The sequence below is a fragment of the Argiope bruennichi genome, chromosome 6, assembly GCF_947563725.1.
Source record: "Argiope bruennichi chromosome 6, qqArgBrue1.1, whole genome shotgun sequence".
NCBI classification, from domain to species: domain Eukaryota; kingdom Metazoa; phylum Arthropoda; class Arachnida; order Araneae; family Araneidae; genus Argiope; species Argiope bruennichi.
In genome coordinates this window covers 73,085,199-73,107,608 of record NC_079156.1, presented here as the reverse complement: position 1 = coordinate 73,107,608, position 22,410 = coordinate 73,085,199, and the positions used below count along the sequence as shown (strand labels likewise).

The 22,410-nt window shown below is 31.4% G+C and overlaps 1 protein-coding gene across 2 annotated transcripts in view; it reads left to right on the top strand.

Annotated features, from left to right (window-relative positions):
• Nucleotides 1–22,410, top strand: part of LOC129972998 (uncharacterized) — a 62,103-nt gene that overhangs the window by 24,472 nt on the left and 15,221 nt on the right. For both annotated transcript variants that reach the window (XM_056087334.1, XM_056087333.1), the window contains 9 exons: nucleotides 2,461–2,578; nucleotides 6,254–6,418; nucleotides 6,647–6,719; nucleotides 10,473–10,596; nucleotides 10,717–10,767; nucleotides 11,786–11,835; nucleotides 12,211–12,361; nucleotides 15,313–15,422; nucleotides 17,281–17,383. In XM_056087334.1, coding sequence (XP_055943309.1) covers nucleotides 2,461–2,578; nucleotides 6,254–6,418; nucleotides 6,647–6,719; nucleotides 10,473–10,596; nucleotides 10,717–10,767; nucleotides 11,786–11,835; nucleotides 12,211–12,361; nucleotides 15,313–15,422; nucleotides 17,281–17,383 — 945 coding nt within the window. The remainder of the gene's footprint in view (nucleotides 1–2,460; nucleotides 2,579–6,253; nucleotides 6,419–6,646; nucleotides 6,720–10,472; nucleotides 10,597–10,716; nucleotides 10,768–11,785; nucleotides 11,836–12,210; nucleotides 12,362–15,312; nucleotides 15,423–17,280; nucleotides 17,384–22,410) is intronic.

Sequence of the window (22,410 nt, the reverse complement as noted above, 5' to 3'; positions counted from 1 at the left end):
TTTCATTATCGTCATTTGTGGCCGCATATTAATTGCGCAGTAAAATAGGCATGAAACAAACTTTTAAAAAATCATATTTTTGTATGATAGACTATGAATAGGTATTTTAACAAGAAATATTTCTTTAGCAATTACACTTCATTTTTAGTCTTCAACTGCATTTTTATATTTATCCGATTCTTTTGCTGATTTTACTGTCCAGATCTTATTAACATATATGTAAACTGCGTCATACAACATACATGAAAAAATAGTTAACAACATTTTATAAGAGAGACCGTTGTACTTAGAACTTCAAAATTTGTCTCATCTTAGAAATACATTTCTTCTTTTAGTTTTTTCCCACAAACCCTTGGATAGTTGAAGCTTACTAAGGGAACGGTTTCAAAATTTTAATTAGATTTTTAAATGAAAAATAATGAAAACTTCATTGTTTTTTCCACAATAATATGATACCATATTGCAAAAACTATTTTTACGCCATTTTAAAATTCAGAAATATTAGCTTTTCAGAGCTACTAATTTTATTTTTGTACAATTTTTCTTAATTTTAATATTTTATTTATATTTTTTAAATATATTTTATAACAATGCTTTCTACTGATTTAATGGCTGAATTTTTACTCTCGTTTGTTGTCATGAAATTAAATACTTTTTTGTGTGTATGTCCCAGTTATCGCTACTGTTATAAGTAAATTTTAAAACTACAATAAGGGCAGACTAATCAAGATTATAAAATTATTATATTTTGATGTTATGTATAAAATGTTCAAATCTTTTACATTTTTAAATATAAATTCTGTCCCACGATTTTCACTTTCTTTCAGTTCTTAGTTACTGTATAAACGGTATTTTAATATGTTTGCCTTGCACATGCTGCCCCATAACTTTCTCAGAAAATATCAATGCCAACTGCTCGATGCAACTGTGCATTTATATTAATTCCTTATTTGATTAATTCATTGATATTAATTCCTGTAAATTGTTATTAATAAAGACACCACCATTATGAAAAATTAAACACATAATAGTTATTTAAATACAATTCTTTGTCATATCCTAAAAAAATACGATAGCCAAACACATTGTGAGAAATCTCTTTTACAGATTACATCATTAAAATAAACCCCACTAATTCTGGAAATTATGTCATGAGTATTATGTATAATTATTTATTCCTGATTATACAGTTATAATTTTTTATTTGTTAGTTACTAGTCACCTTTCGTGAACAGTTCGCTGTGTTAATTGGTAACAAAAAAATTCAATTAATTTTTTTTTATAAAACTTGGTTTTAATTATTTTTTTCAACAAAACAATTTTAATACCCAAATTTTAATAGACACATATCTCAGAAGACTCATAACTCCATTCAAGAAGCTTTACATCTTTCTGATTATTGTGTTAAGCAATTTTCTAATTCTCTTTTTATAACATCACATTATGTGATAGACAACAGATGAAATGCTTAAAAATGAATACATTTTTTTTTTTAAGTTTCTCCGTAACTTAATTTTGAGGTTAAACCTTAAATTAAGTCCAATAGCATTGCAGAAATTTTATTAAAACATGATTCATATTATAATCTATTTAATATTTAAAAATTCAAATTTCCACATACTAATCATCAGCAATGGAATGAAAGTCAGAATGAGATATTAGTAACAAAAATGGAAACAATTTAAATTTCATCAACAGGAAATTTTTAATTTCATGTTGTCATGTATTTTTAATTTCATCAGCAATGGCTTTCATTCCCTTTTGATGATTAGTATAGGAAAATTTGCCTTTCTTAGATATTATAATAAAATGTATTTATAATAAAATGGATATATTATAATAAAATGTATTATAATATTATAAAATGAATATATAATTATAAAATGTATTATAATAAATATATTATTATAAAATGCATTTAAAATATCTTTAAAAAAACTAGTTAAAAATATAAAAAAATTATTATATGGTAAAGAATTAGAATAATTAAAAACATCTTTTTCTAAATTTTAAAATCATGAAAAAATCGGACTTGTGCAGTAATATCTTTAGAAATATATAAAATAAAAAAAGAAATATAAAATAAAAAAAGAAATATAAAATAAAAAAAGAAATATAAAAAAAACATAATAATAAATAAAATTTTAAAAATAACTCTCCTAAAGGTACGCATTCCCGCACTTCAAAGTATATGAGCGCCAAGTTTGGAAGATATAGGTTTGATTATTTTGCTTATACAGCGCTAACAGTATATGTGTGTGTTGGTCCAATACACAAATGCTCCTTTGTTATTAGTAATGACAGAAATATTTGTTGAAACGAAAAAGATACTTGTTTTCTGAAGTAAAAAAAAAAAACACATAGATAAAATACCATAAATAGGTTATTCATAATCTTTAGAAATATTTTTCAAACAATTGTTCTTTTCTGTCAATCTAAAAATTAACTCTTTTTTTTTAGGATGGCGAGGACAGTGTCAGTCTTTTAACTTCTGTTCAAGACTGGTCTATGTCGAAGCTACTTGAATCCAAAGCAACAGAAAAGAACGTTGACTTATTAATGCTGACTGAAAATGCTGGTGAGTGAATACTTTTTTCTTATTTTGTAAAGTGATTAAATATGTATTTTTAATGAATTGATTAACCTTATCTGTTGGAGAAAAAATAATCGTTTGCTTTAAAAATGAAAACGATTATTGCTTCATCACGAATACATCAAAATATTATTACTTTTTATAGCATGAATAATGAGATAAATTAACTCGTAATTAAAAATCGAAAGAATCAACTATTTGCTTATGAAGTGAAAATACGATTATTTTTATCAAATGCAGGCTGGCTTAGTAAAATTTCAGAGCTTAATTTTTTAATCGGTTAAAAGAAGTAATTTCGATGTACAAACTCATTACATTATTGCTCAAATTATTTGACTCTTATGAAATTTATTTGTGAAATAATATGTATCAAACGAAATTAAATTCGGAGGAAATTCTTAAAAAAATTCTGCCTAGGTATCTTTTATGGAATTCATACTTTCACCAATATTTAAGGATGGCATTTTAATTTTTAATTTACAAAAGATGCCTTTTGTCAACTATCAAAAATATTTTTTTATCTTTTTACTTTTTCGAATACAATATAAAGTGCAACAATCGTTATGAAATTAGATATCGAATTATTCTCAAAAATAAATAAATAACCAAAAATGGAATAACTGTCTGAATAAAATTTTGCATATAATCTTTAAACCCAAAATGTTAATTTATGTCAATTTTTTGAAAGAAATCTCTTGATGAGAAGAGCATTTATAAGTTCATATGTGCAGTAGAATGCAATAACTCAATAAGTTAGATGATAGCAATTCAAGGTATGGTTTTCTCACCAATATTGTATATGCACATCAAATTTCGCGTTGAAATCCATCGAAGAGTTGATTGTCCGTCTGTGAGTATGTGAATGTCATGTTCCAACCCTGTTAGCATAGAATATTATACGATATCTTCACTGTGTTGCTCGATATTCTGAATGTCGGCCAATATCGAGATGTCGTAACAATGTTGCTGGACATTTTAGGCCAAAAAGAAAAACAACAAGAGGATAAATGAAATTAAGTATGTAGTTTCATCATTAAAACTGCACTATTAAAAATTATAATATTAAATTTCGAGCCGAATTGGTTCAACTTGCATTCTTGATTTTATTCACTATACGAGGGAGCTAAGCAGAGCACGTTCAATAAATGTACATATATAAAAATGTTTTTAAAAAAATTCCAGGGTTCGTTCCTTTATGCTGCTTTTTTCAAGAGGGCTGATCACTAGTTGAGAATAGAATGAAGCACATCGACATCACTATTATGTTGGCTAGGCCAACTTCATAGATAACTGGTGGATATGTGGTTAGGGCGAAGAAATAGTATTGAGTAGCCTTATGTACATCAGCTTCACCCCCGATGAGTTTGCTTAAAATTGAATAAAATGAATCAATCTTTGACAAAAGAATCATGCCAGATATCTAGTATATATCATCAATGTGGAAACAGGTGACAGTCACCACCAGATGGCGCAGGCGAACCCTAAAACTAATAGACGGAATGAAACTAGAGCGTGCGGGTGCTGGAAAGTTCGGGGGAAATGGCCGTGGCAGCACAATGAGGTGCCCACGTTGTAATATGTACCGAAAGTTGTAAATATGTATAATAGAACCTATATTTAACCCTAGACACCGTTTCGTAGTGAGTTTTTTCGAAGGATGGACACCTTTGCTCCCACATCAATAAAGATTGTTATTCTTTGGTCTACATTGTCGATGGTTGTACGACTTGTTTGATAATGATACAAAAATGAAACATTTCAAATGACTGACAAGAGTCTATACTTTTAGTTCCTCGCATGCGAAGTATACAAAGAAAAATTATTGTAATCGTCAAAAAATTCGAACTCCGAATTGAGATGTATTCCTACATTTCCGACCTCTCCTAAATCCGAATTATGCGTTTTTTATGTATCTGAACAAGTTGAAACAAAAATACTTTGAGATGAGCTAACGAAATTCGAAATCTGGTCACTACACTAAATTTGTAGATTTCTATCATATTTTGAATGGAATCCAGTCAGAAGAAATCTGTCTAGATATTTAAAATTTGGTACACAGATTTGACATCTAACTTGTAGATATATACCAAATTAGGACACAAATCAGTCAAAGGGTTGACCGTCAATCGATTTGTGCCTTCAAAAACATGTACACGCAATATTTCAAAAATGTGAAATTTTCTCATAAATATGAAATTTGGTCTGATAATTTGTGGTACAGTTGTAGTTCTGTGTGAAATTTTTTCAGCCATTTGGATAAAAGTTATCCAAAATACGTATTCGGTTTTCGGTATTTATATATTAATCACATCCCAACAATTAATTGCCAAAGATTGCGCTAAAATAGCTGTTTTGTAACTATTGTTTGCCAATAGCATATAGTTAAAAATACACAATACAATCTTTAAAGAGAATGCGAGAAAATTTTGTACAGACAGCTCCCGCTAGTTATTCATTAATATTAAATATGAAATTTTGGCTGCTTATGTAATTGCAAATTAAAGTATATGTATACTACTTCTTTGGTATTCCCTGCATCCTTATTTCAGTTATTAGCGGACAAATGTTTGTCTTGTAGTGAGGTCTCTAATTGGAAATCGTAAAATATTATATTTGAAATCCGATTTCATTAAAAATCAGCCAAATACATGGATTTGGTGTAACACCGATTCTGAAGTGGGAGATTTAATGTCTTCCCACTGCTGTGACATAGAACTCTGGAAAGAATGCTGAGGCCGCGGTGGCCTGGTGGTAAGATCTCGGCTCGTGAGGCGTAGGGTTTCAGGTTCGCGACCCGATTCCACCGAAGAACCGTCGTGTAAGTGGATCTGGTGCACGCTGAACGTCCTGGCCAAACTTCATTCCCGCTGGTGTGACGTGGTGTGAAGAGGGGGTGCCAGCTCAGGTGTCGTCCTCGTCATCTGACTGCGGTTCAAAATGACGAGGTCCGTCCCAAAATAGCCCTAGTGTTACTTTACAACGGGACGTTAATATAACTAAACTAAACTAAAACTAAACTGGAAAGAATGATATTCGATCAGGTATTATCCTTGTCAACAACGTTTTAAATTATGAAATAATTCAGCTTCTAAAAATAGTCTCGCTTAAAAATGGAATGTTGATATTAGAGAAAATTAAATAGTAACTGATCTTCTGAATAACAAATTATTTTGACTTTTTTCCCCGATTGTGTATGTGTGGTTGATCATTTACGGGCGATGTGTATGTGAGTGTTTCCTTTCTCTATTTTGAAGCGAGTGATATCACTCCTTGATGATGATGTATATGAATTTTTCATGAAAAATATAGTTTTTTACAATCTGTCACTTGAGGGCACTAAGGTAAGTAGGCGGATTTACATAATGAAGTGCCAAATATACTTAAATTGACTTTTTTCCGTAGAAATAAATGTTAGCATTAGACATAAGAATTATAAAATGATTTGAGAGTAAGACTATTTACGAAGTAATTAGAGAGAAAACAGATTAAATCTATACAGCGAATTAAAACTTTATCATTTATTGCGTATTTGTATCAATTATACACCGTGGACAAACTGTTACTAGTACAGCATTCATATTCTCTGTAAAGAAATTGTTAATTATCATTTCTGAATGAAGTATAGATCTCAGCTACATGCAAAACTTTTCCTTTTTTCAGCTACTCAAAGTTTGAAGAGCGAGCCAAAAGAACTGAAGAAGAAATACGCACCTTACATGTATTTCCCGGATTACGGAAAAGATCCAAAGTGGGATGAACTTAGAAAAAAGTGGGGCGGAACAGCAGATCAGATGAGAGTGCCTGTCGCCGTGCTCGGAGATTCGAGTAAGTTAAAGAGTCTCCGAATTTTAAGAAACTACATTACTGGCATTTAATTAATTTTTATTGGAGGTCACATAATTGATATATTATATGATAATTCTTAATATGTATTCTGCATTCTTGTATTATTCTGACTTTTTTTTCTTTTGCTAGTGTTTGAGATCAATATCTTAACATAAACAATTATAACATGTCCAATTATGTAAACATATTTTTAATGTACGTTTTCAGGTGAACCAAGTAGTATCCAGTCGATGTATTACAATGCTTACCACAAGATGGCGCCACTACAAAACTCCATCACGTAAGATTTCAGTTTTAAATTCATTTGTTGATGAAAGTAAGCATGTAGGTGAAATATTTAGAATGTATGCGTAAGCTGTAATAACAAATAGCCGTACTCATTTAGTTTTCTTCGTCTTTCTATTATCAAAATTAAAACAGTCATGGAAAAACATCACGTCAAATGAAAAGCATAAACAAGGAAAATTTTATTTTAATAATATTTCAAAATGTTTATTTAGAATAACTTAAAACATTATTATGGCCACAAAAATTTCGAACATTAGCATTTCTGAAGAACATTGATTTTCGAATTCGAAATATTACTTATATTTAAAAATAGACGCCTTTGTTAACCAGTTGGTTGCTTCTCCGGTAAAAATGATTACTAAAAATTTCGATTAAATATTTTGTATAACTTGGACATAATGGCTTCTTCAACAAAATACTTTTAAACTTTTGATAAACATATAACACATACTATTTTAGAAGCATTATATTTTTTTGTGTCGTTGTGCTGTGTATTTCTCTAATTTTCTGTCTATATTTTTATACAGTAGACTCCCGATTATCCGCGGAGCGGATTATCCGCGCCTGCCGCACTAAGTATTTTTTATTTATTTATTTATTGCTTCCAAGCAAAGAGAAAATGCTTCCAAAGCAAGAAGCAAACTCAAATGACTGATTTCTTCAAAAAGGTGTAGTTTTACAGTTATGCTTTTGTAATTACATAATACATTACAGTATTAAAACAGTACATATGTATTAATTTTTCTGTGTATCCTTGACGCCTCTCGTAAGTACAAAGCACTTTTCTGTTTTCATTAACAAAATGCATTTTAGGTTAGTTTTGAGTGATATACTAAAATATTAAGCATTAGTTAAACATTTCCTGCTGTTTATTTTACGTTTTAATGTACATAAAACGATTTTTTAAAGTTGGAATGACTGTTTTCTCTTTTGCTATACCCGTTTTTAGATTTTTTCGGATTATCCGCGATTTTTGTTATCCGCGGTGGCCGCGCCACCCAATTCCGCGGATAATCGGGAGTGTACTGTACATTCAATTTTATCAAATGGGCGCATTTCACAACATTTTACATCTGATGTTCAGCACAATTTTTTTTTAAATTATTAAATGTATGACTTATACCCAAATTTATTCAAAAGCATAAAATAATCCGAAATTTTATTTATTGATTATTAATAATGGGGGGAAAGCCAGAATGAGATGTTCGTAGTAACAATGAAAATTATTTGAATTTCACTTCAATATTAAAATATTTTGTTATTAGATACGCTTAAATTTTTTTAAATTATGCGATAAAAAATTAGTGCAATTGAAAAGATAATATAAGGTGATGTAAAAATGATTTTTCTGCTGTAATATGTTTAGTTATATATGTTAAGTTCGATTAATTTTAATAATCGCAACTATTTTTTAAAAAGTTTCAGTGAAATTCTAGCGAACATTTTTAAAAAATGTTTCCACATCCCAAATATTTTCAATAGTATTTAAATCAGGGTAGACGCTAGCCAATTAGAAAAAAAGAAACAAAATTCAAAATATTTTTTAGAAATATTGTTCAAAAATTAAGAATATTGAATTAAAGAAAATAATGGATATTTTTTTTAATTTGACTTTTAACCTACTCACTTACTTAAATATTTATTAGAAAGAATCAGAATTATTAGTTGTTATTATCAATCAATCAGTCAATCCAGATAATATTGATATCAATCCAGATAATCCAGATAATGTTACAAATCTGTAATTTTGCTACCCGGCCCGAATAGTGTCATCGTAAGAAAGACAATTGTACGATCTGTCCTGTGTATGTTGAGTGGATGCCGCGTCAATAACCTCGGAGCTTGGCGACAACTTTGGCGACCGTTTGACGAGTTGGCGATGAATTTGGCGAGTTTGGCGACTAAATGGATACTACTGGAAAGTTCGAGAACTTTCACGATCCATCCACTAAGACCCAAGATACAGCCAGGTACGCCCTGATTGGTCTGAAGACTCTAGCCCCGCCTCCCGGAACTATAAAAGACGGGCACTCAGAAGCTACGAGGAAGTCGTGTCGTGTGTATCGGAAGGAGTGTGTGTATCGGCGGAAGTTGTGTGTGTGAGAGTGGTCGGAGTCGCCGACGAGTAAAAAGACTAGAGGATTAGCAAGTTGCTGAACTATTAGAGATTAAATGCGCTGTGTCATTACGATTTATTGGCGGTATTTATTGTAGTAGAAGAAAAAAATTTGTAACAATATGTTTTTCATATATTGTGGTATTTTTTGTCTGACTTTCCAGCATTAATCTGGAATAAAATAGTATAAAATATATAATATAGTATAAAATAAAAGTTTACTTTTAAAAGAAGAATGTGTCTTAACGCTTGGAGATATTTTTTAACTCAGCTAAAAACATATTGAATTTTACAATAATTATAATTTTGAAACTTTAAAATCTTGACATTAAACAAAATTTCAAGACAAAGAAATGTACTATGTAGAATGATATTCTCGATTTTATATGGATTTATTTCGTATCACGTGATTCCAATTTAAAATAAAATAATTTTTGTCATATATTTATGTCTAAGTTACTCGGATAGCCTTTTAGTTATTACATGGCTCTTTGAAATACGATTTCGATATAACAGGAATCGATATCATTTCTAAATTTCACTTAGCACGGATTCGAATCATAAAACATGTGTTTTATAGAAAACCTTAATGTACATGCAAAAAAAAAAAAAAAAAACAACAACGTTTATACGCTTTTCACATGTATGCCATTTACATTTATTTATAAGTTGTTTTGTCTCCATTCCGATTCGTATGCTAAAATGGCTTGATGTCAAACCATATGCTTGGTGCAGTATGTTCAAAGATGGCTCTGGCGCCATAAAACCAAAGCAAACCCGATTCATATGCAACCACACTTTTGTGTAAGTGCTTCGGTCATACGAAACTATGCTTTGGTTATATGTCATTTGCGGTATTGAAGGTGTTTAGACCGAATACACATTCTGCGAGTACACACAAGAAATTACTTTACACGCTTGGACTTGATAATGATGACGTCAGGATTATTCACAATTGACGAATTCACATTCAAATTATCTAGTATTTGTTTAAATAGTGGTAAGGAAAAATATATTAAAAGTTATCCTGTCTTCATTTAATGACGTGTTGGACTCTGCTGAAAAATTTCGAGCTTAATTTGTTCGTCAAAGTGTTAGTAAAAAAACATTCAAAGAATTCACTTCGATTACAAATGAACATTTCACTCAATTCGAATCATAATTATGGCCTCAAGTAGGTTTATAATTGAGTTCATTCATAATACTCTATTAAGAAGTATATCAGTAGATGAGTCAAGTGTTTATTTTTAATTAAATGCTTGCATGCTTAGAAATCTTATAAGAAATGCACAATCATGATAAACAATAAAGGTGTGATTTTTTCACTTTTGGATAAATTCTTAATGTTAAAATTTAATTATTTTCAATATTCTCTGAATATACTATTTTTTTAAAAAAATTATTGAATTTAAACGAATTTGCGTTTATTGTATTTAATTTATACTAATCAAAATTGTTTATTAATATTTCGATGTTGCATTTAAAGAAATATAAACAGAACTTTTCTTGTATTTAACGACTACTGCAAATAGTAATAAAAAGTATATCCTTAGATAGATAATTTTTTTTAAATATATATATAATTTTAATGAAGCATCCGGCTATAAAATTTTTTGTTATCTGTTTCAGGGGATTAAACTCTACTGGCATATTTTTAGATAGTAGAGTCATTAGTTTTGGCGTGAAACCAGCTTACGATAAAGACGTGCTAACTTCCGATCCAGTCATAATTTTTTTAGAACATCAACTGGAGGTAAAACTATAATCTGATAAAACATAATTAAAGAAATATCACTTTATGTTTAGAATATTTGTTATAATAAATGGTTAAAACCTTAATACAAATTATTTTACGATTTTTCTTTTATTGTAGAAAGAAAAACTTCTGAGGGGACCTTCTGCAGAAGAACTGGAAATGCCCAAGGTATAATCAATCATAGATTGCCTGATTTGTTGATTTAATAATAAAAAGCCAGAATTAGCAAAATAGCATTAAGCCAAGTGCATATTATAAAGCAAAAGTAGATGTTTTGTTGTAGGAAGAACATTAAACTAATGTGCCCAAACCAACTAACTTGGACATTTATGCAATCTGGGGCCAACTAACATTTCATGAATTTCTTTACATTTTTTTAAAGTTATTCGTTTATAAAATGCATTGGTTTATAATATTTATATAGCTACAAAATTAAAGAAACTGGAGTGCGATTAGCAATGATTGCTTTAATCTAAAAATTAATTTCATTAAAATATAACATTATAATCATTCTGAAATTTCTTTATAAAATCAGTGTGTATCTTGAAATTTATATTTTCGAGTCGGTTTCCAATAATGTAATTACAATTACAAATTTATGAAAAATTATTTTGAATCTCTTAATATCAATCAAAGATACGTTATATTCAGTACGGCATTTTTTTAATTAAAGTTAAACAATTAAAAGATCCTTCTAATTTTATTTAATGTGATTTTTTAAAACGGATAATGAGTTTTTGTTATGTTTTTTGACAGTATTACATTTTTTTGTCAGTATTTTTTGACAGTATTTGTCTGACAGCATTAAGACTGCTGTTTTAAAGTTTTGTATAAAATATTCTCTAAGGAACCGTGATTGCTCTTTTTTAGTTTATTTGAAATTAGCATTTTTTCTGTTTATGCATAGTCAAAAACAAAAATAATATATGAGCTCGTGATCATCTTTTATTTTAAAGTTTAAATTACAGGAAAAAAATTAAAACACAAAATAATGTGATAAAAAATTATTGCTAATTCAGCTGATAAATTGGAAAATATTCATGCTTAACTTGATATTCATGTAAGAGGTATCAATCTTTCAAAGAAACATTCGAATAACTAATTATTGACTATTAATTTTTAATCTATTAATTATATATGGTTAATTAGATTTTTATTTTAGTGGATGCTTAATTTTTATTTATAGATTGAATCAAGAGAGTGCATGAGATGGTCCGACACCTTAGAAATTCCTGAGTAAGTTTTAGTATTCACTCAAGATTTATTATATATGTTAGATTATATAACTATTATATTCATAGGCCCAACTTAAAATTAAAGTCCACTCGCCAAAGCTGAATTTTTTTTAGACTGATTTTCCGCCAAATACAACTTTGACAATTTTTAATGCAACCCTAAAAGCCCTTTGTTACCATTCTTTGTAGCCATCCAAGATGACAGACTTTTGGCAAGTTTTTGAAATTTGGCATGATTCTATAGTTTTTGGCGAGAAACTGGACATTAATCTTAAGTCTTACTTAACTTAAAACTTTTATTTAAAAAGCTATTTAAATAGTGCTTACTATCAAACAGTATTCAAAATATTTTTTTTTCTTCTCTGCTCATCAACAGCACAACAAAACTGGAAGACCCATCAGCAGTGAAAATTGGAGGCTGGACCCCAGAAGGCTGTACTCGTGTGAACTCAACTGATCTTTATACGACATGTGCCTGTGATAGCCTTGGAATGTTTGCTCTTTTAGCCTTCCCACCTGTGCCCAAAGTAAGCTTGGCGAAATAAAACTACTGATTACATTTATATCTGGGAAATGTATTATAGCTTGTCTCTTGCCATCGTTAACTTCTGAAAGAAACTGTTTGGCACTGCGAAAATAATTTAGTTAATATAGAATTATGTTGAAAACTCTATTGTTCATCTACATTTCTGGACTAAGCCCCTAAAACTTTGAAATGAAACGGTTATACGAACTATCAATTAATGAAAGCACTGCACCATCGATTGAATACGGTATCAAGTAAAATAAATATAATCGACAAAAAATCGAATCAAGTGACTCAATAAAGGCACATACGCATTGAAATGTGGCAATAGCATATATTGATCATTTTAGAAACTCTAAACTATCACTTTTGGACGATTTTATACCCCAAAAGGATTATATGCAATGAGTGGGCGCTTTTATGTAATTCTTTATTCTCGATCTTCGTCTCGTCCGATGTGTTTTCTTTCAGTAAACCTGTGCTGAATAGCATATAAGAGAATTAACAACTACGCTACACGAGCATATGCTTTTGTATCCTGGTTATGTTACTGGACTGCGAACCATAAGATCCCAGGTTCTATCCTCGCGCATCGCAAAATCGCCACATTGGTGACCTCGGACGATGAACCTTCAACCTTCGTAAAGCTGTTGTGGCGCCATCTACCCACAGCAAACCAAAGTCGTCAGATTCACTTGACGCAGCAACACAAAGTCGTCAGATTCGCATGACGCGCAACAGCAACCATTCACCCACACACGCTCGCCATAACATTTGGCGCTACTCAAATGGGTACAGGCGCATTAGAATCAACAGCTAATAAATACATCACTCAACAGCCATATCGTTCGTCTCACCTTCGACTCATTGGAGAGAGAGTCTGTGGTGAATAGCATATAAGTCAGTTAACAACTACGCTACACGAGCATATGCCTTTCTATCCTGATTATATTACTGGACTGCGAACCACAAGGTCCCAGGTTCTATCGTTAAAACCCTTTCCCTTCTCATTTTGAACAATACTATCTTATTTTAAATCGAAACAATTGAATTTAATATTTATCTGTCGAGTTTAGTTTTAAAGAATATTTGTGGTTTGTATGCCATCTAATTCGGCTGGCAATTAAGATGCATTACTAGATAAAATATAAATATTTTCCATTTATCTTTCATCTCTCATACTTTGGAGAATTTATTTAATGTTTCTGCCGAATCTGCAAACACACAAAACGTATCCTTACCCGAGCATAAACAGTAATTGTGCGTTTGGGGTAAGTATTTGCTACAAGTATTTCGGAAAAGTATTTTTTAAGAAGTAGTTCGCTTTATCTACTAAAGTATGATTTTACTGGATTGATTTGTCTTAACATGCTGCTGTCATTCATCGTGCAGAAGATACTACTCTGGATTCTCATGTCTCTGTCAGTCTTTTTTTGCTGAGCTTCGTTGAAAAGATCTGTGCAACAACAATCAGAAATGAAATACAAACGAAGTAATTGGATCGATATTTCAGTAGCAAAATAATCAGGATTGAATAAAATTTCTCTACTAAGATGCTTATTGTTGCTATAATAATACTTTGGAAGTGACAAACCAAAACTTTGTAAATATACATTTTATTTTTATACTAGTATATATATATAAGTATATATAAAATATACGTAAAATTGCACTTCTTCGAAAATTGAGAATGCTGATATAGGATAGTGAGAGAGAAAGAATACTGAACATGCTTTTTATATAAAATATTCTACTTTAATTAAGCATGTTTTATTCATACTGCTGTAATGTAACGGCATGCTTCTGTGGATCTTGCGGAATTTGGAAGTGTCCATACCTTACGTTGAAGCCCAATATCTGCTGTAGCACTGAAAGATATTTTTTAAAAAATGAGAGAACTTGATAACTAAGAATAACAGTCACAGAGATCGAGTTCATCCTAATTATCAAACCATTTTCTACCTCAATAGCATCAAAATCTCTTACATCATTATATTTTGATACTAAATTATTTCCGCACAATTTATCTCCCGATGGCTTCCACAGTCGATATGTGAAATTTTTATTCATTTCATTCATTAATTCTAGATGCAGGTGTCTACAAGTAGGAGAGCTTATTTTATGACTACCCTATACATTCATGCTATGCATTTCTGAACTGTCTGTCGCGAGCCAGGTAATAAAATGAAATATTAGCAACACATTTAAGGTTTAGTATCCGAAATAATTGTTAAATAATTATCTAGATTACCATAAGTTTAGAACAGCATGATTTTGTAATTATAAATTTTTTTAATGTAAGTTATAATCATCTTTCCGTTTAAAAAATAATGCTAACTAAACATCAAGACTTTAATTATTGGAATAGAAATAATGTTCTATAATCTTCTTTCTAAATGACTTGAATTAGCAGTCATATAAATCTGGCGGTATATTCTATCTTTATAATTTATAATGGAAATGATACAACTTCAAGATTCGCACTTCTAGTACATTACAACATTCTCCGTACGTTCATGAACTACAATGACAAATATTAAATCCATCCTTATTTATACAATTATTTTCAGATATTTCTTAATCTTGTATAATATGTGGGTTAGAATACACAAAACAATCGTTAACGAAAGAAAGTAGAGAATGCTTGTATGCAATTTTTTTGAAAATGTTTACCCTTCTTGATAAATTTTATTCCTTTGTTTTCAGAAATATGTAGAAGCCATTAAATTTTATTCCTTTGTTTTCAGAAATATGTAGAAGCCATTAAATTTTATTCCTTTGTTTTCAGAAATATGTAGAAGCCATTAAATTTTATTCCTTTGTTTTCAGAAATATGTAGAAACCATTAAATTTTATTCCTTTGTTTTCAGAAATATGTAGAAGCCATTAAATTTTATTCCTTTGTTTTCAGAAATATATAGAAGCCATTAAATTTTATTCCTTTGTTTTCAGAAATATGTAGAACCCGAAGACGAAACGTGGGTGTTCGTTGTCCGTGGTTTAGGCTATAGCTTGTCCATTATCATTCTCATTTGCTATATCAGTGCCATCGCCATGAGACCGTAAGTGGGGATTCTGCTTGTCCAATATTAGTAATATATTAAGAATTGTAAAGATTAAAATTTTCAAAAAAGAATTATCATTTCTTGAAACTTAATTCAGAAAATATGTGACTTTTTTTAAAGATTTTTTATATCGCCATAAAAATAGGGTACATGCTTTGTCATATTAATTAAATTAAAATAATTAAGTAAAAGCAATTTATGTATTGATAAAAATTAGAAAGAAAAATAAATATTGTTTAATAATGTGCATAATGATCTGTCATTTTTTCGCTTCAATTATAATTCTGTTAAAGACGGACTTTTATGTTAACTATTTAAATAATCTTATCATTTTTTGATATAAATCACTTGATAACATTCACTGTCATTATGTAAATAATAATAATTAGCTGGTGTCTTTTTTATTTCAGTTAATGAAATAATGTTAACGGAAAAATAAACAGTTTTAAATATTGTTTTTTTTTTATTATTATTATTATTACAAATTGCCCTACATCTGTTACAACCTGTTGTAGGAGCGGGGCACGTTATAACGGCTAATTTGTTTTAAAAAAATATTTATTGTGCTAAAATCATTAAAATTGCCGTTTCCCCCCCATATGATGAATAAATAGTTATAACTACATTTTTATAATAATACAAGTGAGAAATCTTAAATATTTTTCTAAAAATTAAAACATTTTTGCAAACATTGTCACAACTTGCCCTCAGTTCTCCTACTCCGTTTAAATAATGTTACAAACCTGCAATTCTGCTTCCAAGCATGGATGGTTCCATCGTCAGAGGGACAGTTTTACAGTCATCTGTATTAGACAGGAGTTCGGGTGTCGCGTCGGAAGTCCAGGAGCTTGGCGACTATTTGGAGACTTGGCGAGGAATTTGGCGACTTTGGTGCTAAAATAGATTATACCCGAAACATCGAGAATTTTCCTGATCCGTCCAGTAGGAACCGAGATATGCCTCGAACGTTCCTGATTGGTTGAGAGGCTTCTAGCCCCGCCTCCTGAGACCTATAAAAGGAGGCAGCCGCAGCTGCCAGAGTAGTCGTAGTCGGAAGCGACGGTGAAGAACTGGTCTTCCAGGGATTAGCAGAGCAGCGACGGAGTCAAGAGTGTATGCTGCACGTCTCGGCTGAAGATAATCGTCTTCTATGCTGTTTATGGTTGTCCTATATATCCTATATGTCCTGTGTGTCTTCGTGTAAATAAACGTCGTTGGTTTTTTTTCTACTGCTGATTGAGCGTTCTCCACACCATATAACTCCCACTATCCAAACGAACCCGGAAATTTCGTAACAATAAGTGATATGATGATTTTTTCTTAAGTTAATTAAACTTTAATCAATATTTATTTTCATCTCTAATGACAATTTCTTGTTGTTTTCTATGTTCTTGTCAACTCCTATTGATTGTTTCTCGTAAAGTATTACAATTGTCACATAAACAAATTATTTTCACATACATAATAAGTTACACTATTTAACAGAAATCCCATATAAAAATATAATTGTATAGGGAAATATTTTCTTCCAAAAGATTATACCAAAAATTTCTTATTAAAAAAAACAATGTTGTGGAAAATGAATTATCAATATCTGACAATTTCTTATCTATTCTAATCACCATAATTACATACTTTTAAAATCTTCCAATTATAAACTTTTCAGAATACCTTAATTATATTAGAAGAAGAGGGACAATTTACTTTGATTTTATGTTATTCGATCATCGCAGTTATTTAATTTTTCATTGAATTACCGTAGATTTTTCTGTTTTTGTATAAAATTCTGTCCATTTCAACCTCTCCAGTGCACATTCTGGTAACTATTATAGATAATTGCTTCCTTCTCTTACAGAGCCTTGCATGATCAGTTTCATATCATCCGTCTTAACTTATCCATTGCCGCCGTGGGTACCATGCTGTCATTTTTCTCAGTTGATTTCAAGCGCCATGATCATGTGAGTAATAGTTTGTTAATACGAGTTCAATAAAGGGAGCGTAGATAATTTACTTAGTTTCTTCGTTATCTTGAAATATTTAATAAATTTGTGCAAGTTCGAGGTTCGAACTCGCAACGTTAGGATTCATTGCCGAGTAACAAAGTCACTAGACAAAAGTGTACACTCCTTTCCGGAAGTTGTTATGTGGCTTATGAAGTTACCACCACAATACTCCCCCACCAGTGAGTCGGCGGAGTTTATCGCGACAGTTATGGCAAGCGACGAACGTGATTGCCACGGCAGGCGTTATGGCGAGCGACGAACGTTGTTATCGCCCCAAGCATTATGGCGGGCGACGGCGAGCGTGTATGAGTGGTTTCTGCCGGTAGATGGAGCCACGACATCTGAATGAAGGATGCGGTTGTTCATAACCAGGGTCACCAATGTGCAGTTTGAGGTACGAACTCGCAACGTTAGGGTTCATTGCCGAGTAACAAAGCCATTAGACAAAAATGCGCACTCCTTTCCAGAGGTTATTATCTGGCTTATGAAGTTACCACCACCAATTGATAAATTGATCCACTAGATTATTAATTAGTAGCACAATTAATTATAATTGTATTTCATATAACATTTCGATATTCTCATTCTCAGAAGAGTTACAGTAATGAGAGGTTCAGATTAAACTAAGTAAGTATGAAGCAAGATAAAAAAAAAATATCCAACAAAGTTGTGTAACAAGTAAAGTGAGCGATAATAAGCAGGGGTTTTTTTTTTTCATGGGAAATGTGTGTAAAAGGCAGTGTCGAAGTATAAGAAAATATAAAACCTCTCCCTAGTGTCAAGTCGTCCATTGAACCTGAATGGACGGTTCGCCACTTTAGCAATATGGGTACTGTCATTTCAAACAATAGGGTGATAAATGAGCTTTTCTTTTCAATATATATCAATAGCCATAAGCAGAGTAGCAAAAAAAGATCCATAAATTGCTGCCTTCATTTTATCATTTGGGGTTGAAAATTCTTCGCGCCCAATGTCGCTTCAAATTGACGCCAAGAAAAGAAATAACCCCCAGACTTTCATCTGATTCCTCCGATTCGAAATGGATCTTCCCTACGGAGACATGTTTCTATAACGCCCGCCGTAAACATAGACATTTGTCTGGAAGTTTTCCCGTGTTGGACACACTGTACTATGGTCATTAATAAATACCAAACCCGTCCTTTTATCGGAGAAGTGGCAAACACAATTTCAACACTTTTGCTGTATACCCAGAAGTTAGAAGCGACATACTGAGTAGATGCACTTCTCGCCTATGTACTCATTGTACCTGTGTGTGAAAAGAGGCCAAAATATAAGAGGATGGAAACCAGACATAATAGTCGAGAGATAAATGACCCTAGCATGTTCCCAAGGAATATCCCTCAATACTGTTGAAGAAATAAAAACTGTGAAGACTGCTCTGATCAGAGATTATTTTTCTAATAAATAATAAATGCAAATATTCGGGTTTATCTTAACACTAGAACTACCGATGTTAAATATATATCTAGTTTTACCACATTAAAATTGACATGTTTTTGATCATCATTACATTGTAACTTTTGGCTTAAATTATATATAATGTAACAAAAACAACATTTAATATAATAATTCAATAATTATTAATAAAAAAACAAGAAAAACAATTTGTATTTACTTTTATAGAATATCCGGTTAGAACATTTAGTTGCAACTGAATCGTAATCGGAATAAAATAGATCCCATTATAGCGGCTGCCGAACACTTTGGATCAATCAATATAATTTCAAATGAAAAATGCAATTCAAATTTTTCCAGGAAATATCTGAAAGCGATGTATAAATGAATGCAAATATGTACTGATGCATACCATTGCATAAACGACACATAAAATATTATAAACATTGAAATTGCAAAAACGTCGTTTGACGGATCTTGGTAAAAATAGGTATAGGCCATACTGATTATGGAAGTTAAAATGGCTGAGTGGAATTTGGATCGGAATATGTAATTGTCCTTATATTTCATTAAAAATCGTCATAAAGTTCTAGAACCGTGAATTATATCAAAATTTTTAAGCATGAAATTTGAAAATCGTCAAAATGGCGGTCATGATAGTTCTAGTGTTAATCAAGATAGTGTAAAATGAACAAGTAGAACAAATGCATCTAGCTTCACTGATTGAGATAATAATGATTTACATTGTTCGTACTTGACGATGTCATATACAGTAAGATGTCACGCATTATAGGACGGTGGGTGGATGGCCAAAAAAAAAGGCATCCTTTTTATAAGATATCATGGCAGTATTTCATACGGTGGTCTCACACAAATTTAGATCAGATACAGTAGACTCCCGATTATCCGCGGGCGGATTATCCGCGGAGCGGATTATCCGCGCCTGCCGCACTAAGTGTTTGTTTTTGCTTCCAGGCAAAGAGAAAATGCTTCCAAAGCAAGAAGCAAACACAAATGACTGATTTCTTCAAAAAGGTGTAGTTTTACAGTTATGCTTTTGTAATTACATAATACATTGCAGTATTAAAACAGTACATATGTATTAATTTTTCTGTGTATCCTTGACGCCTCTCGTAAGTACAAAGCATTTTTCTATTTTCATTAACAAAATGCATTTTAGGTTAGTTTTGAGTGATATGCTAAAATATTAACCGTTAGTTAAACATTTTCTGCTGTTTATTTTACGTTTTATTGTACATAAAACGATTTTTCAAAGTTGGAATGACTGGTTTCTCTTTTGCTATACCCGTTTTTAGCTTTTTTCTGATTATCCGCGATTTTTGTTATCCGCGGCGGCCGTGCCACCCAATTCCGCGGATAATCGGGAATGTACTGTACTTATAAGTATAAACCAACTTCAACAATAATAGAAATGCTTCGACTCTTTTTACGGATCGTACAGCATCGTGAAAAGTTTTTGTTTAGTTATATTAAGGTCCCGTTTTAAAGCAACACTAGGGCTATTTTGGGACGGACCTCGTCATTTTGAACCGCGTTCAGATGACGAGGACGACACCTGAGCTGCACCCCCTCTCCACACCACCCACACGTTTAGCGTGGCCAGGACGTTTAGCGTACACCAGACCCGCTTACACGACGGTTCTTCGGTGGAATCGGGTCTCAAACCTGAAACCCTCCAGTTCCGAAGCCGAGACCTTACCACCAGGCCACCGCGGCCTTTCATTGTCGTGAAAACAAAGACTGTAAAAGATAAAGATAATGCGAAAAAAGAAATAAATTGAGGCATTTCTGTATGAAAGAATATAAAATAAGAGCATTGTGTACAATTATGAAATAAAATTCTAATTCTCTTTTTTCTGAATTTCGGTATATCAAAATAAATTTTAATATTAAAAGGTAATGTTTTTATTTTTTAAGCTATAATAATATGATTTGAATTCAAATAGTGATGATATAATATTTACTGTTTATAGTATCATATTAATCGAAATCCCTTGTTTCTACTGCACTTAACAATTATGCATCTAATCGATGCGGTGTCTTGATACAGATGTGTTTTTAAAATATATCTATATGTTGTCCACTGATTTGAAAAACATCTTGATATGTTTATTCTTGTAATGTTAAATATACACTAAGAGAGGGGTTTCATGGTTTCAATTCAATAAATTAACTAAATTGTTTTTGTGAAATATCAAGCTAACACATTTTAAGATTGGTTTTTTTAACAAGCTTTATCAATGTTTTTTCAAAACTCATATTTTCCATTTTTTTCAGCAGATATATTCTGATAATGGAAAGTAAAACGCTGACTGTTCCGTATTTACAGAGCCATAGAATATTCATATTTATGCATTGCTCACAAAAATTTATTTATATTTTTAAATGAACACGAAATAAAAAAAATAGAAGCATTTATTTAGGTATTTATTATTTTTATTAATCAAGAAAACAACGAATACTCTTGCGACAAATGAATTATCGTGACTATTTAGCAAATGCCTGAATCGAAATGAAAGTGCGTCACATTGAATCGTTAATTTAGTGTTCAATTTAATCACTTACTTAAACTGCTAAAACGTACTAACAACGACTGGATCAGACTGCTCTTGTGGAATCTTTTTCCACCAGAACAACTTCTAGTTCAGACAGTGTTATAAGGGACATGGAATGGTTTTCCAGTCGCTGAATGAATTGAATGGTCGCTAAAATTATGATGCTTTTAAAATCTATCGGAAACTTTTTTTAAGCGAATGAAAGATGGAGAGAGATAGGGTTGAAATTGGGACTAATTTCTTTCATCTGGAGTGTGAGTTCGTGGAAGGAATGTATTAAAATATCCACGAGGGCACCATCTATTCAGATTTATTCCAAAAATGATGCGCAGACTTCTAACATTTTAACTAATTGAAGGAATGAGTCTGAATAATTGAAGGATTTATTCTTGCCTTTTGCCAATTTATTTATTAGATAGTTTCTTTCTCTGCTTCCTTTCTTTTTTTTTTTTCATTTTTCTCTAGATATTAATCTATTTTTACTGTTTTTCGTATGCTTTGATATTTATATACCGTTAGGTCAAATTGGCAATTAACAGCCGGCGTCCTGGCATAGGGGTAGCGCGTCTTCCCCGTGATCTGGGTGTTCCGGGTTCTAGTCCCGGTTTGGGCATGGTTGTTTTTCCTGTTCTATCTGTGAGATGTGTGAATGTGCCCTCCTGTAAAAAGGGGTTGGAAACGAATGACGCGTGAGTAGTCAAGTCGTACTCTTGGCCCAAGGTGACTGGCTCTACGATAAAAACAAGAGGCGCTCCCTCTTACGCTTAAATCGGCTGTCTTCGAACAGCGGGCTTGTCCGTGACAAGTGCCATAAGTAACAACAACAACACCAATTAAGAAGGTGGTGACCAAAAATTTTCCCTAATGACAAAATATTATTGTAAAAATATTACAATTTGGTAAATGGTTGTTTTGATATGGTATAATGACGTTTATAAAACTTTTAACTAAGCTACTTACATCAGAAAGTTGAATTGAATAGTTTGAAGA